This window comes from Nymphalis io, chromosome Z (assembly GCF_905147045.1).
Source record: "Nymphalis io chromosome Z, ilAglIoxx1.1, whole genome shotgun sequence".
Classification (NCBI taxonomy): Eukaryota; Metazoa; Arthropoda; class Insecta; order Lepidoptera; family Nymphalidae; genus Nymphalis; species Nymphalis io.
Genome location: NC_065918.1, coordinates 12,455,032 through 12,472,833, shown reverse-complemented (window position 1 = coordinate 12,472,833; position 17,802 = coordinate 12,455,032). Strand labels below are relative to the sequence as shown.

The 17,802-nt window shown below is 31.4% G+C and overlaps 1 protein-coding gene across 1 annotated transcript in view; it reads left to right on the top strand.

Moving 5' to 3' along the window:
* The window catches only part of LOC126780670 (SCY1-like protein 2), a 105,025-nt gene that overhangs the window by 73,100 nt on the left and 14,123 nt on the right, over positions 1-17,802 (top strand). The window contains exons 3-4 of the mRNA XM_050505300.1: positions 1,639-1,806; positions 6,888-7,008. Coding sequence (XP_050361257.1) covers positions 1,639-1,806; positions 6,888-7,008 — 289 coding nt within the window. The remainder of the gene's footprint in view (positions 1-1,638; positions 1,807-6,887; positions 7,009-17,802) is intronic.

Below are 17,802 nucleotides of genomic sequence, written 5' to 3'. Positions count from 1 at the left end.
GTTTGCCAGTTGACTTTCTTGAAGGGGTATTAGTTGCCTTCATGGGATTCTGGATTCCTTAGTTGGTCCAGTTGGTATTCAGCCAGTCTTACCATAGCCGAGACATTCGCCATTATTTGCCATTTGTGCCCTCTTCAACAATTCCCGAAATGTATTCGTTATCGTCGGTATAAGAAACAATGGTTTTCTTGTGCAACCACTAACCGGGATACGCTATCATGCAAGCGAAGCTTTCTCGTCATACATTTGATAAGGATAACTGTCTCTTTATGTAATCCCTGTGCCTTGTGTTTTGTAAGAGTGTTGGCTCTTTCTCCGTTGCCGTTGCTATATATTATTATAAAAATAAAAAATATGTTATCTATTCGTTTTCTTTAATAAAAAAACATATAATAACTATCCCGGAACTACCACATTATTTTACAATGATTTGATTTAATTCAATTCAATAATCATTATGAAATTAATTATTAAGCATAAAGTTGGAAACATTAGATGGAATTTGTTATTCTTCATTAGTAAAAGTCAAGATAAAGCCCTATTAGTCAGAGATGAAACCAATTTATATTTCACAAGAACCGCCTCGAAACGAAGGGAACGGTCACGTTGAGTGATCTTATATTTAATCGGTCAAAAAAGAGAAGTGTGCTTTTAAATAAAAATGGTTGTTCATCTTGACATCAGAAGAAAAAGCTATTAAATATTCTCCTCAATATCTTAGCGATCACCTATATCAGGTTATGTATTACCTAAAAACATAAAATATATTTAAGTTCTACATTATCTTAACATGCCTATTTTATATATATATTTAATTCATTATAAATTAACCTATATTTTTAGTATATATTATAAAAACAAGAAATTAAGATGGATGGACTTATTTCGAATAGTAACAGGAGAAAACTTCGTGTTACATCTAAAATAGATGTTATAAAGTGCAACTTTCAAAGAATAAAGTATCATTAAGCTCAAAAAATATCGAATGTTCCTAATATTAAAAGACCTAAATAAAAACATACAAGAAAAACTATGCTTCAAAATGTAAATTAAGAACCAACGACCAGCCTTTTAGAAATATACAGCCACCGAGAAGCTCTCCAGCATTTCTGTTTTGTTTTTTATTCATTCTATTTTTAAGTGAAATAATAATCATTAAGTTTTGTTAAATACTTACTGTGGATATTCAAATATTTTTTTTTAAATTTCCACAAAATCGTCGAATACACTTGAAATTTGGTATTCGAGTAGAGTTAGGTTGGGTGAGATTCTATAAGTTACTTTTGGGGTGCAAATTAGACAAAAATATAACATATGTCTATCAAATAAACATAGTTGTTATAAAAAATACCTATTTTCATTTTACGCTTTCTTATCTGAACTTTCTCCGAATTGATCAATCATTTTTTTGTTTCTTTATTTTATAGCCTTTTCATCAAAAGTAAACTTTTTGTTAGTAAAAATGCTTTTATTACATCGTCAAAAGTAGTAATTATTGGCATAATTAAAATGTAATAAAGTATCATAAGTAAACAACGATATCACAAATACTTTATTAATATTATGCTACTGCTTAGCTAGATAGTAACTAACGATTACTGAAGCATACTTGGAATTAGCATTTGGATTATTAAACAGGAATCATCCCCGGTGCCTCCTGGTTGCGAGATGCCTGTAATGCCGTATCCCATGTCATTGGGGCCGCCGTCAGAACAATCAACGCCACCCAACCCGCCGTCAGAGCCACCACCGTTTGCCCAAGAATATAATTTCTTGGAAATTGAATTATGTTTTGGGATGCTTCAGGTAAATATTCATTGTTTTATAGTAGTCATTTATTATTAAAAGTAGAGTTGTAAAGTAGTATGGGAACGATAATACTTTCACACGTTTTATTTATTAATGAAATAAAGACCGGGATTGTCGAAGAACAAGTCACAACGAACTTTTATGTGCTTATTTTATTTTTATTATTTATCTAGTTTGCGGGTTGAAGGAAAAACTTCGTAAAAAATAGATGGTTTTGGATAAAAACCTGCCACTTTTGGGTATTAACCAACTCGCATTAAAGTAGCATGGTGGATTAAGCTTCTAACTTTTTTCAAAGGATTTAACCAAGCAAAAATTTACTAGCTGTTTCTTTTTACTTTTATTCATAAATATTTTAAAAAAAATTCAAATCGATTTGTTCGAATTTATTAAAGATCTACGCCACATTGCACATCATATTATTAGAGAAACACCTATTACAGACTTTAGGTTTAATAAGAATTTAATTTAAGGCAGTATTTAGGCTTTAAAAAATATGGAACCTATACAAAGATGCAAATCAATTTAATTCATTTTACTCCCTCATAAAGAGGCCGATAATTGAACAAAGTTGTCTTTAGTAATTCCATACTCTGTGATATTAATGATCATGAATGTAATCGGATTAAAGTACCGTAACACGACGTAGGCCGATTACTAATATGTCAAACATTATCTGGAAAATACATTTATGTTCAATGTGGTAACGGTTAAACTACCCACGTCAATTTCATGCCACTTTGTAGCAAACTAAATTACAAGGTCAACAAATCAGGCCGATGTTCAAAACAGAGATAGATACTAATTACTTATTGATGGTCGTGGAGTACAATCCGAGCAAATGCCACTTTATATATAATGAATATATATATGACGCAACATACAAAGCAAAGTAATATATCCCAAAAAAAGCGGCTACCAGACAGGGTATATGATTGACCAACGTATAAGTTAGTCTAAACTAATTTTTTTTATATTTTTTTAGCCCTTTCTATATAATAAAATATCTATGAATATAGTCTACACACATCTTACTAAACACAATCTCAAGACAAAACTTCATAAATATATAAAAAGTTAACATATGATGATGTTACTGAGAAACTGTTAAAACCTGACGTTATAACCTAGCTCAACTTAAATTTTTTTTAAAAAAAATGCTCTTTACAATCTTTTGCACACGCACAAACACACACACGCCCACACGCACACACATACACATGCACGCGCGTACATAAGCATGAGAAACGAATTTGTTATAATAAATAAATAGTAAATATTATAGAAACAGTATGTAACTTTTGCATATTCGATGCAGCTAGTGACAAGCGGTCGAGAATTTTGCTTCTACTGTCATACAGTTCACCTAGTATGGAGGGTAATATGAATCGAACTTGGGTTACTTAGCATTATTAGATACTACAAATTATTTAGTTACATGCTTAATTACGTGTTTACTTTATCTTTCATTTACTAAATTGAAAATTACAATCCATCTCGTACTTGGTGGCGAAGAAAAATATTGCAGTATGCATTGTATTTATTGACTTAAACTCCTTTATAACGCCTATGCTCTAGTGAACGGTATTGAGAACAAAAAACAATAAGTCATAACGAGACTAAAAAATATAATTACAACATTGCGCGTCGTCGTTAAGGGATCCACGTAATTATATTTCATAGAAATAATTAATGACTATATTGGACATTTTAATTGAACGAGAATAATAGCTTTTATTTTGATCAGTACGGATGTTTATCAACATAAATCATTAACTCTAGCAATCACAAAATATTGTCGAACGAATTTGAGTACGCAATTTACGACAGCAGCGGCTTCAGACGAATCGATCGTATGCTTAATCGAAAGAAATTTGAACCGTCTGAACGAATTTTCAATCTAATTGAATCAACGTAAATCTATTCAATAAAATGTTGCCATCCCGGAAAATTTATTGATTCCAGTTAAATTCAATTATATAGAATAGCGGGTTGATACGTGTCTATTTCAATTGATCAACATTTCTTGCTCAATAAATAATATAATCATATTAAATTTTATCAAGAGAAATAATAGGTGGCTGGTTTATTAAATCGATTTTGTTGCATCAATCTGATCAGACGACTAAAGTGGTTTTTCATTAAGCAGTTGATCGACTAAAATTGACTTGTGTGAATGCGATTTTAAATGCCAATGTCAGTGGGCACGTTTAAAAGTTTATTTTTGTTTTGGACATAAGTATAACCTGTCAGCAATCAAATCAATAAACTACATTTCTACCATCATGTTTTGCTTCTTAGAATTATATAGACACGATTTTAGATTTAATTTATTTTTTACACTTACGTCACAAATATTTAATATGCGCGCTCTGAATATCGGGTACCAATATTAAATTAAGTAATTGTGCCGCCTGGACGTCTTTATTAAAATTAATTTCGTTTTAAAAATGATTTAAATCTACTATGTGCTACTGATTAACTACTTAAAGACTAATTGCTCGTTTATATGCTACGCTTATTGATAAAAACTAGCCATGAACTGAACAACTTCAATGAAATATATATTTGTATTAGCAGTTCAATTATATTATGGAATTAAAAATAGATATTATTAGTCTTTCAATACGAATGAAAGAACGGCCCATAATAAATTTTCAATTACCCTTTTAACGTACAACAACGAAGAAATATTTTTTTAATGATTACAGTATAGGATGTTTTCTTACTATAAACAAACATACATGTATTTTTTTATAAATTAATTAACGTTCGGTTTCTAGATTATTCATCCAAACTAGTTTGAAGCAAATATTGTCCTTATTAGAAAGGATACACAAAAAAATTGTGAAAGAGATTTGAAGGTGATCAAAATGTCAGAACAAAGAAATCATCAATACTATGTATTTAACTTTATCCAAAAATAGGATATTCGTTTTGTCCGTTTAATAGAAATAAATAGTCTTTTACATTTTGTAATTCTTCCCGGTAGTTGTAGAAATATTACGAGATATTTAAATAATGGCGTGAAAAAATATGCGGGTCGTATTATGCTTGCTTGCACACTACGGGCGAATAAATCGTTTGGAGGATGTTTATATATCATTTATTAAAGAATAGCACGGCATAAAATATGATGCTTATGCCAGGTCAAGACGACTTAGGTATTGATAATTAATAAATATTTTGGTTTCACGTTGAATGTGCCATCAAGTGTGTGAGCATATGATTTTCTCATGTTATATCATCGTCATCATCATCATATCAGTCGAAAGACGTCCACTGCTGGACAAAGGCCTCCCCCAAGGATTTCCACGTTAGCCGGTCTTGCGCTACCCGCATCCAACGGCTTCCCGCGACTCGTTCTAAGTTGTCGGTCCACCTTGTAGGGGGCCTGCCCACGCTGCGTCTTCCGGTTCGTAGTCGCCACTCGAGAACCTCTCTGCCGCAGCGGCCGTTGGTTCTGCGAGCAATGTGCCCCGCCCACTGCCAACTTCAATTTAGCAATTCTTCGGGCTATATCGGTTACTTTGGTTCGCCTGCGGATTTTATCATTTCTGATTCGATCTCGCAGAGAAACTCCGAGCATAGCCCTCTCCATTGCCCTTTGAGAGACCTTGAGCCTTCTTATGAGGTCCACGAGTGAGCGACCACGTCTCTGATCCATAAGTCATCACTGGCAACACATACTGGTCGAAGACTTTCGACTTGAGACACTACGGTATTTGGGATGAGATGATATCGTGTAGCTTCCCGAACGCTGCCCAGCCGAGTTAAATTCGACGATTGACCTCTTTCTCGAAGTTGGACCTACCTAGTTGGACGGTCTGACCTAGGTAGACATAGTTGTCTACAACTTCGATAATAAAGTTAATATCAATACTTTACATCAAAATAAAAAAATCGACAAATGCATGGTTTTCAGCATGTAATAAATCCGCCTTGATCTGACACACTCGAGGATTTCAGACCAACATTTTTGTTTACCATTACCAAGGCCTGCTGCCCTTGACGCTAAGCCCTAGATGAAGGGCTTATGTATGATTGTGGAACTAAACTTTTTGTAAGGTATTTTCTCCTATGTTAGTCTACCGTGCTCGAGTAAATCCCCGAATCTTCTATTGGGCTCCCCTACTTTTAATGTTTGACACAATTATAACCATTTGCCATATGAGCAAAACATATACAATTTCCCCGCTAGTCCATTAATATTACGAAATGCGATGAAAATACTTATATAGCAAAGTTTTAGTACGATCTCCGCTCCGCAAAGCTTTGGTCTATATTGGTTTTATTTGTAGCGTAACGTTTACCTAAAGCGGATTTAAGCATTTCACAACTGGAAACTGCAGGTAAAAGTTCAAGATCATCAAATATTATCACTTTATTCACTGGCAGTAAAACATTGTTATTGAAATTCTGATTCTTTTAAGTAAGCTCGGATTATTTTGCATATTCCACGTAGAATAAAATAATTATGATATCATTATTCATAATATTTTCATCAGCAAACAAAAATATTTGTCGCGTGCATTGTTCGAAAGGTATTTTATATGCAAATGAAAAAACTATAATCATTTTTATTTTATTACATCGCTTCGATAATTTCATTTTACTTGACTTCATTTTTTATTCCACCGCCAAAGAGTAATACTTAATATTGTTGGGTTCTTAAATTTGAAAGGACTAGTAAGCCAGCGTACTCACAAGCACAAGAGATAAAACATCTTAGTTCCCAAGGTTGGTGGCGCATTGACAATGTAAGGCTTATATTTCTTATAGAGGCAATGTCACACAGTACAAAAGTCGCTGTGACTTACCAACAGGTGGCTTATTTACCTACTTATTTTTAATATAAAAATATCCTTCCTAATTATTAGCTTAAAATAAATGAAAAGTTCGTTATAATTGTTATAGTAAAACAAGTTAAGTATAATTATTATAGTAACATAGGTTTTGTTACAATAAGAAATATCTGTAACAGGGATTGGCGACGCGACTTGCACGTGTGTCTGTGTGTGTTCGTTTAAAGGCTGACATAATCGTAGCTATACTAAAATATTTTATTTTGTGTTTAGATCATCGAAGCGCTCCATTTCATGCACTACAGCATTAGGCAAATCCACCGCAACCTTTGCCCGCAAGTAATCATCGTGACTAAACGGGGAACTTGGAAGCTTTTTGGCCTCGAATTTATCGGTAAGTCTACATTACATAATTGCATGCCTTAAATACTAAGTACTTAATTACTAACTTGTATTTGCTTAATTATAGTTTAAATAACAATCAGATACAAGAGAGAGTCATATATATAAAAGTTAGAGCTCTACTGTTCAAGAACGTTTGTTTCATATGTTTTATTATATTGTAATCCTTGGTAATATTATAAATGCGGAAGTGAGTATGCATACATTTTTGAATAATATAGTTGACGAAATCTACTCAGTATGGCAATAACAAAAGTAAATCCAAAATAATAAAAAAAAATGCCAACGATCTTCATTAAATTGAATTGAATGATTATAATAATAAGAAAGATTTTATTTTGAATCGAATATATTTAAAATACCCTCGTACCACTTAAGTTGAATGACCTTTCAATCTTTAAAGTTAAATTAAGCGAGGACTCCTTTGAATACGTCATTGGAAGTTCTTCTATCTCAAAAACTCATTTTGGACGGACAAACTTAAAATTGTTCTTTCATGAAACAATCTTGTAAAAATGGAACCCCTGCTATTTCTAAAGAATGCCCGTGGAATCTATTGATTGATGAACAAACTTTGAGGAGTAATGAAATTCTTCTAAACTTAAATGGATAGCCAGATCGTATAAGCAATATGCATTGTATTAATACTGACTCTTGTATTCAGCGATATTTGTCATCTATTTTTTTAAAACAAAATTGGACTGTTTTTTTCTTACTTGAATTCGTCGATCAATTGAAATTCACGATTGAGAGGTGCAATTACTCCATTAATATAAGCAATATCCGATTCTCAATAATTGGATAGCTAGCTCAGGCGAATGTGCCGATTTTCGAATTTTAGACCAGTGGAGGTCTTCGCTAGCCTAAATCTTGTGACCATTTTGTTGCCATATCCATATCAAAAATCATTTTGATAAGAATTGTTAAGTTTTCGGGAAAAATAGATTGAAAGAAAGTTACCATTTATTATTTAATTTATGTTTAATCGTATAGAAATTACTGTTTTCTATCTTAGAACCGTCATCGTTTTACCTCGGATTACACTAGCTCACTCATCTTTTTCAAGGTAATTCCGCAATGTAAACTACTTATGTAATTTACTAGTGTACGGCTGAATAGCTAACGAATGTGCGTTACAGATGAATTTAAACAAATCCCTCTCACCGATGGAATGGAAAACGATAAAAGCCTTAGTCTAAAAGCAATAAGGCTAACTTCTAAAGTCCAAGTTACTCGACTTCAATTTCTTTTAGAATCCAATTTGAAATATTAGCCTAATAAACTCTTCAGAAAATAATAATAATTTCACTTGTTACATTTTATTTAAATATATATATTTTTATATCAGCTTTTTAATTGTGACAAACAATTAAAAACTGATATAAAAAATTATTGAGCTTTTTAAGATTGCCTTAGCTGTGATTGCTGTTTGGAAGTGTGCCAGTTTGTTTATGTATGTGTGAATGGACAGAGCTATTTTTGTCTGAAGATTTTATTGGCATATACTCGGTAGTGATTGTAAATATAATATACTTTATGAAACCAAATACACAATACAAATTAAAAAATTTAGATTCCATTTTTAAAAACTAATCGACAATTTTAAACTAAAAACTAGGTACTAAATTGAAATTATATTAAATAATTGACATGATTCGATATGTATATGATATATGATTTTGAACAAAAATAATTTATATATATATATATATATATATATATATATATATATTATATATATATATATAAATATATATATATATATAAGCACTTGGAATTATAGGGGAATCTAATATATAAAATATATACTTCACACTTTTGTAGAAAATATTTTAATTGTTGAAAAATTGCGCTTATATCAATATGTTATTTTTTTTATAAATTCTTGTGTATAAATGTATATATTAGTTAAGAATTGCAATGAAAAGCTTATACACCAATAGTAAGGAATATAAAAAAAATACAGATAAATCCAAATTAAAAAAAAAACTGTCTTAAAGAGGCTTCACATAAAAGAGAAAAGCGCCGTTTAATCTAAACGTAAGAATGTTACCAAATACATTATTCGTGTAATAGAATTTGACAAGTTTCTTAGCAGAAAATCAAATAACTTTTTATCGGTCTGGTCTTGGATTCAAACCCAAGGTACAGATCTAGCCACCAGATTAACGAGAAAGATAAAACTATTTTAAAACTAAATAAACGAACGAAATATCTCAAAGATATTAAATGACGTCAAATTGTTGAGAATACCATTTTTTACCGTTGACATTATCTTTGTGTCCCATTTGTTTTGGTCGATAAATATATTTTTTTATCCGAAAAATAATTGAAATTTTATGACTGCATTTTAGTTATAAGTCAATCGTGCATAGCAAATACGCATGGCTTGTATCAATACAATGTGTGTTTTAAACGTTTTAAAGCACACGTTTGTAGTATATTTCGAAACGCTATGATACGCACGATACCCATGCGATATAATATGCTTGTTTTGGTTTTCTCTTTATTCAAGACAACAACGTCACATAATACACGGGGTTTTAATAAAAGACGCATCGCATGAGCAGTGCTTGGTAAGTGCATATCCAAGTTAGAATTGAATGTTAGATTACAAACGGTGTTACTCAGAGCCTGTCAAATAGACATGTATGCGCTATAAGAGCTTCATTTTAAAACGCATTAAATTTACACTTTCTATAATAACGTAAGAACATATATATAATGTACTCAAAGTTATTTTGATGTGTAAATCCGTTAGGTATTCACTTTTATTTTACTTTTTATTTAGTCACTTTTATTTTATTATTTAATTTTTGTGTAAAATTATGAGATTTCACTAATTTTAATAATACCAATGCGCATTTCTCTAATACCTTGTTCTCATAGAATAATACCAGGGGATTTAAAAGAGCAAAAATATCGACGATTGCTTAGGAAACCGCTGCAGAAAAGTCTAGCAAACTGCAACATTTAATAATATTTTACGCTTGCACGTGCATTACATACGTATTTAACACGTGCCACCTACTGAGAAACTTAAACTAACTCCCCTATTCCATAAATTAGTTATGTATGCAAGTCCTTGGCTCATATCCGTACATAGTTATGTAAACTTTCTTACTCTGAAAAAGTAGAGAAATAAGAATAATAAATAATATTAAAACTTATAAATACTTTCGGCTCATATTTTAGTCGATCGGCCTCGATCGGTCACAATTGTCTTCACCGGTATTGTTGTTCAGACAAATAGATCGGATTGTTTGATGTAACACAAAATACAAATCGATCAAATACAAGTTGCTTCATCAAATTGGCAATTTGCTAAAACAAAGCCATTTGACCAGGTAGAGGACCTTTAGAACCACAATGTCAATTTACTACTAACCGTAGGATGTAATTTAACAGTAACAATAAATATCGTTACTTTTTCATATTGGTGCAGAATTGATATTTAATTGAAAATAATGGACTCGGCTCTAACAGAGCTGCAGTGATATTCTGTAAGACCGCATTCAATCTCACAAGTGAAATTTTGACAACCAACTTATGGTCATCGATCAAAATCAAATTATTTTTCTTTCCAAATATCTTTTTCGACATTACCTTTACCCATCGGGTTTATTTAATATTAAAAAACACACTATTTTATAAAATCGACATTTATTAAAACATCGTAATCTGTTAATATTACATTACGCTTACATATTATAAAACAAAGCGCCCCAACAAAGTTCGTCTGTCTGAACTCAAAAACTACGAAACCGATTTTCAACAATGAACGGAGTAATTCATGAGGAAGGTTCAAGTGTATAATTCTTTAATGTTTTGCTTAAAACGACTGAAATATAACAATATTTGTTGATGTTCGAAAAACATCATGCCGACTGGGTTCTATACTGGTAGGCGCCACGTATACCATAGAGTTATATGTATTATATTACGATATAAACTTTTTATGCCGACCCTATCCATCTGGTGCGAGGCCGGGTACGGCGGTAGCTATCACAGACTAAACTAGACCGTACTTACGAACTTATTAAATATTGAAAGACTTGTGAGTTAGACTGTAAGCTTACACTAGGAAGTTACCAAGTACTTACATAATACTTTTAGAATATTTTTAGTATAAAAAACTGAGTGCCAAATTCGAGTTACTTTAATTATTATTTATTAGATTTGACATTAACTGCAATTTGTATGTAATTACGATTACTGTCACGAGACGGCGCTGTTTTTATTCGATACATATCGCAGATAGCTTTAATGCTATCGAATAGTAAAAAAACTCGTAATAGGTACAATAATTTAAATATAATAACCAATTTAATCTGAACGCACGCTGCACGCGACGGACGAAATTGTTTTAGAGTAATATCACCAGCCTCAAAATATGAGATAAAACAAACATTTACGAAAAATCCCACATAAATTCAAAATTAAACTCTGGGAGCAGAAACGGAAAGTCAAAGTCAAAATGGACTTTATTCAAGTAGATTCTCACTTTTGAATCGTCGTTAATTTTAAAATAAAGCTACCGGGTCGGAATGTGGTTTCCCCGAGAAGAACTGGCAAGAAATAAAGTAGTTACTCCTTTTTAACGATCAAAAAAATGGTCATCTGATAATCACATACAACTATTTTTATTTATCCTACATTTATAGCACCAACCGTACCAACTAGATTAACTACCGATTAGAAATAATAATATGTTAACTAGCCCGTGGCTTTGCCCATCACCTATTGTACTAACTCAGAAACGTTCACGTGGGCCTACGTGCACACTACAACTCTCCAAAGTTTCATCACATTCGGGCGAATGGTATAGGAAACATAGTACAGGACAAAAAAACAAAACTTTTTTTATGTTTTTTGCATTTGGGCACCAACCAAAAAAACGAAATTAATTTTCCGCCACATCGCAATTCGAAAATAGTGATTGAAGCTTAAGCATACCGATAGCTTTATAGGTAAGTAGGTTTTTTTTTTGTTTAAAAGATAACATGAAATTTCAAACATTTTTGTGGCGTTAAACTTTTGACAGTACAAACGAGTGAATTTTCAACAAAGTGAGAGTTCAACTTTGGCAAGCCTGTCCGTGAAATTGTGCATTTTGTAGTTTTCTACTTTTTTTTGCCGGCATCAGGCACGTTTTTTAGTATCGGTTATTTCAAAAGAATACACACAAAATGTAATTAAATGAAGTATTTAAATTATTTCAGGTTTCAGAGTCCATACAATAAACATTTTTACTTTGGTTGGTTACTTTAAAGTTTTTTTCAAAGACAATTTTCAAAATATAAATTTTTATTCATATATTAATTTTTGGTGTTCACCAAAATTAATAATTAAGTATTGACTATATGTTAAATGAAAGTTCAAAAAAAAAATAATTAAATGAGTACTCACTTAAATAAAATTTTCGCCATTCAGAAGCCGTAACGTAGTATGAGTTTAACGCTATGATTGAAATTTCGAAGCCGAATCATCTCATCATACATATTTCATTCTGCGAATTTCTAACTTTAAGCTCTTTGAATAGAATTTTTTTTTTAATATTTGCATTTGTTATTCACGTATGTATATTAAACGTATAAGTATTTAATTAAATACATAAATACAGTTAATATATTAAAGATCATTTAAAGATTTTGTTAACTTAGTATCTCTTAGTTTCTACAATAATAAGGATCAGTAACCTGTGAATGTCAAAGGTGGGCTAAAAACTCCCCTCCTTCTTTTTTGAGTAGAAGGTTTTAGTGTTTATGTCACCACGCTGTTTCAATGCTTGGTGAAATACATATGTGGCAGAATTTCAGTAAAATTAGACACATGCAGGTTTCCTCGCGGTGTTTTCCTTCACCGTCTAGCCTACTCAAGTCATTGGACCTACGATCATCGGTTAAGATTTACTCGTTCTAACAACAAAGACATCTCGGCTTTTTACATAAATACAACACACAATAACAAGGATCACTATACACTTTATATAATATAACATACTATCTTAATTTTTGTTACATTAATACTATATAATAAGCGCTTATTGTTCTTTAGAAATTACAAAGAGAATTTTATTATTATGACTAACGCACGTGGTGTCGCATTTACAAAGCCAGACCGTAATAGAATTCGTTTGTACAAACGAGTTGTACCAAATTATCAATCATATTTAAATTTATCTGTATATATGTTTAGGTCTAAAACTAAAACTCATTTTAATTGTTGTAAATCCCCAGATCATTAAGATGCCGACTATGCAATTTCAGTACAGGCCCTATTCTTATACATAATCAATCAATATAAAATATTGATTGATTATGTATAAGATAATATAAAATCCCGCAGACATTAAGCCAATAGATAGATATGGAGTATATTAGATAAAAACAGAATTTCTTTTTATTATTATGATATTAATAATAAAACTTATTATTAGGCTAACAAAAATGGCTGTGGAGAGAGACCCAGAGTGCATAGGAAAGCGTAATGCAGTTTACCGTCACGGCATACGAGTCGGTCTAACATAGTATATTTAACATTAACAAAAAAGTATACATAAAATAATGAATATTTTGCTAACTTTAAAGTTAAGCTATTTTTTAAAAGTCATGTCAAAACACTTAAGCGCAATATTGCTTCAAGCTGAATGAACTATTTAGATTATTTTAATACAGTAACGGTAATACGTTTTTTTATACTTTCATAACATAGTACAATTTCGTTAAAATGTAATATGAAAATGTTCTTTTCGCAGGTTTTAAAATGAAAGTCTTGAAATGGAATTTAATTTTTTACAAAGGTTTTTGAGTACTTTGTATTTCTATACAAAGACATTTATACACATATAATAGTAGTTTGCGCGTTCTGCTGAGTAAGAACTACGTTAAGAACCGATTAATTTAATCTTGCTAATTGATCCAAAGGTGCTTGTAAAATCATCCTTGAATAAAGTTTATTTGGATCTCATATTTGAATATTGAAATCTATCAAGCTCAAGAACACTCACCAGTGTTTTGAAATTGTCATTAATCATTACTTCACCCTCAAATTTTTCAATATAACATATTTCTAAACTGAACGTATATTTTAAATATATTATTAGACGACGATGTAATATACTCAAGAATAACTTGGCGATTAAAAAACTATAAATTTATTAAAAAATTCGGAATTAAATTAAATATTTGTTAATATATACATTATTAGTGATTAAAGTCCTACAGGCACAAAATTTTAAAATCTCTAAAAATCAGACCAATAACATAATTTCCATATTTGATGTTTACGATATACGGAATTTAATATTGGCATATTTGGAGAGCGCTCTAACCGCGCAATATAAAACCTCAACAACGTTTTACTGTGACTGATTCACGATTCACTCAATAATTAACCTCATAAATTTTATCGTTAATCTATTTTAAAAGCTACAATTCAATTTGAAAAATTGTAATAGAGTCGTATCGCAACATTTTAAAACTATGATTTTCTACTGACGATTGTCAAGAGAGACTAGCCATCTGCGCAAGACAAATAAAAGTGATCATGCCTTGCACAAACACAAGTTCACACCGTTCTTTTTGAGGCACGGAAGTGTAAACAACTACCAGCCTCCACGCTGCTACGGAAAATCTCGCCGAAAACCCGCGTATGTAGTACGCTTGTATCTTAGCTCATAACTGTATTAATTATTGCCTTATGTAATTAATCTAACCATTATGATACTAGCTTATTTAATTACGATATAGTGGTTAGGTTTCAATAATGCATGTTAATTGCTTCTACCGCAATCGATTTATGCATTACAAGTCAAGGTCGTACTAACTAATAACTTTACAGTTTTCCCTAATAAACAATAAAACATGCTTATATTCGTGAGTAATGTCCCACAGCGCGAAATTTCTTTTCCAAATAAGATACGAAACTTTATTGACTCCAAACTAGTAATTTAATCAAATAGTAATATGCAAAATTGGCTGTACAATTATAACATTTACCTGTCTACGTAGGGTCATCAAATAATAGAAATATTTAGTATTGTTGTGTTCCAGTTTTAAGGGTAAGTAAGCCAGTGTAACCACTAGGCACGAGGGACGTAACATTTTCGTTGGTGTTCTAGATGGGTGGCGAAGTGGGCACATCGTCACCAACCTTTGGAATATCGTGTTTACCTATTTTTTTTTTTTACTATTAATAGGCCAGCGTTTGACCGTTGACTTGCCTGATGTTAAGCATCGACACGGTCTAAGATGTAGCACGCTTGCCTATAAGAAACCTGTTTACTCTGGATTTGAAGACACCATATCTATAAATAAATAGCGGTTGTTGTCATATTATGCAACCGTTAAGTTAGTAACGATTTAAAAAATGTGTATGTCAGCATTTATCTGAAATGCACATTTAAAAATCGATATATTAATTAACAATGATGTATTAATCGATAGAATACAAAATAAGAAAAGTAATTTGAAAATAGTTACGTAATAGAAAAGAAAAATGGTAACCAGTATGGAAATTTCGTATTGAAAAAGTAATTTAATATCACGAGAACGGGATTGAAATGCAGAAAGGGAGTAAATGAGGATATGGCTGGGGAGCGATGAAGAAAGACCAAAACATACTGTGCCGACCCAAAATAAAAGATATAAATGCAAGCAATTGACGATGCAGGTTTATAGAACTTTTACTTGGAAAACAAATTATGATGTTTCCAACATAAATAAATGATTTTACACTTTTTATTGCATCTGCAATTTTTGAATTCGGTTAATTTTTTGACGTGAAAAATTAATTAGTGCAAGTACGACTCGTTTTGCTGTGATAGCAAACGGCATGACAATTTCACTTTGTTCAATATTTATTTATTGTCTTTATTTTCTTTATAATATCTGCCAGTGACGGTCGTTCATTTTCGGTCATTCAATTTTTTCCGACATTTGTCTTTTTTTATTGTTGCTCAGGTTATTTGAGACAAAATAAATAATTATTTTAATTATTTGTTCATTTATAGCTTATTCTCTTTATATTACTTTCTATTATAAAAAATATGTATACTAGTAAAAACCGTGGAATTCAGTTTCTTGAAGGTTTCTTACCTTCAAAATCCATAGTAATTACTATTTGAATTATACATGTAAATATTTTGGCAGCTTTGTTTGAAAATAAATAAGGTGCTCTAGTGGTTTATTTTTTCTCCTGTAGATCCGATTTGAGTCGGACTATTATAAATATTAATATGTATTTCTAACTATTTAAACAAACTCTTAGTCGCCACTGCTGAAGTTGAAAATTAGGATTTGTCTTCCAAGCCTCGGAAAGCACGTTAAGCTGTTAGTTAAGTCCGTAATATCGCACAAGCTGCGTCGACTATATATATAGCTATAGGAATTAGATCAATCAATCAACAGCCAATCGTTGTCCACTGCTGAACATAGGCCTCTCCCAAGGTGCGCCAAAGCTCCCTGTCCTCCGCCTTCCGCATCCAGTTGGTGCCCGCCACCTTCTTAAGGTCGTCGGTCCATCTGGCTGGAGGGCACCCTACGCTGCGCTTGCCGATTCGCGGTCTCCACTCTAGGACTCGTCTGCTCCAACGGCCATCGGTCCTACGACATACGTGACCAGCCCACTGCCACTTCAGCCTGCTAATTTTTAAAAATTAGCAGGAATTAGATAGAGAGTATTTGTGCACATTTAAACGTATCACGTCTCAGTTGAGAAGATGGCCTTTGACTCGGTTAGCATTATCATCATAACATATAGTATTGTAATATTTAGATTAGATCTAATTTACATTTTCTAACTAATATCATACATGCGAATGTGATGTTGTGTGTTTGTTAAGCTGTTACGTTTTACGTTTCAACTACTCACCACCCATAATAATGAAATTTTGCGTACAGTTACATTTACGTCTTTACTTTTTCAGCGGTACTGAAAATGGTACATAGGTCCTTAAACCTGCCCCACCAAATTCATATAAAATAAAAATTATAATACAATTGTATGTTGTATAATGAATTTATAAATAATTTAAAGGATATTAAAATTAGAAATGTATTGTTTTATTTTTTAACATTGAAGTCTTTTTGTATTATTTGTATTAATGAAATATTTATCAATCGACAATTATGTAGTTTGGTCTAAGTTCATCTTCTGTTTCGGCTTATCTTTGTTAAAGGTTAAAATAAATCTAAATAGGTATTAAAATCTGTCAATCCTTAAAATATTATTCAAATTACAAAGCAAATCAAACAAACATTATATCACATATACATATATATTATAACATAAATAATAAATAGCATGATCATTTCTTTAAATACAAGTTAGAATACGGATTTTCTTAATAGTTTCTAAAAGTTATGTATGTATGTACTGTACAGTGTAACAGTCCTTAAAATTATCTGGTAAGACGTACACACATTTCGATATTAGTCGCTTTTAATTTTATAAACTCATTTCCTATTGTTAGAGGACTCAATATTGTCAAAGCCGAGACGAGGTAACTCCTTTAATTAATCTGTAAAGATGAGAGGTCGGTTAGTCGGTCGAGGACTCGGTCAATAACTCTATGTAAGCGATAGAAATACGAAGCAATATTAAATTGTTCCTTTCTAGACGAATTTATTTATAAACATTTGAAATTAAATAAATAAATCTCAGGAAATATATACGTATGCGTGAAAAATGAAAATAAAACAAGCATTCATTTATTTTTTAAATATAATATGTCCCTCTTATATATGCTATTCATATGTATTCTTATATATGTGTTGTATTATTT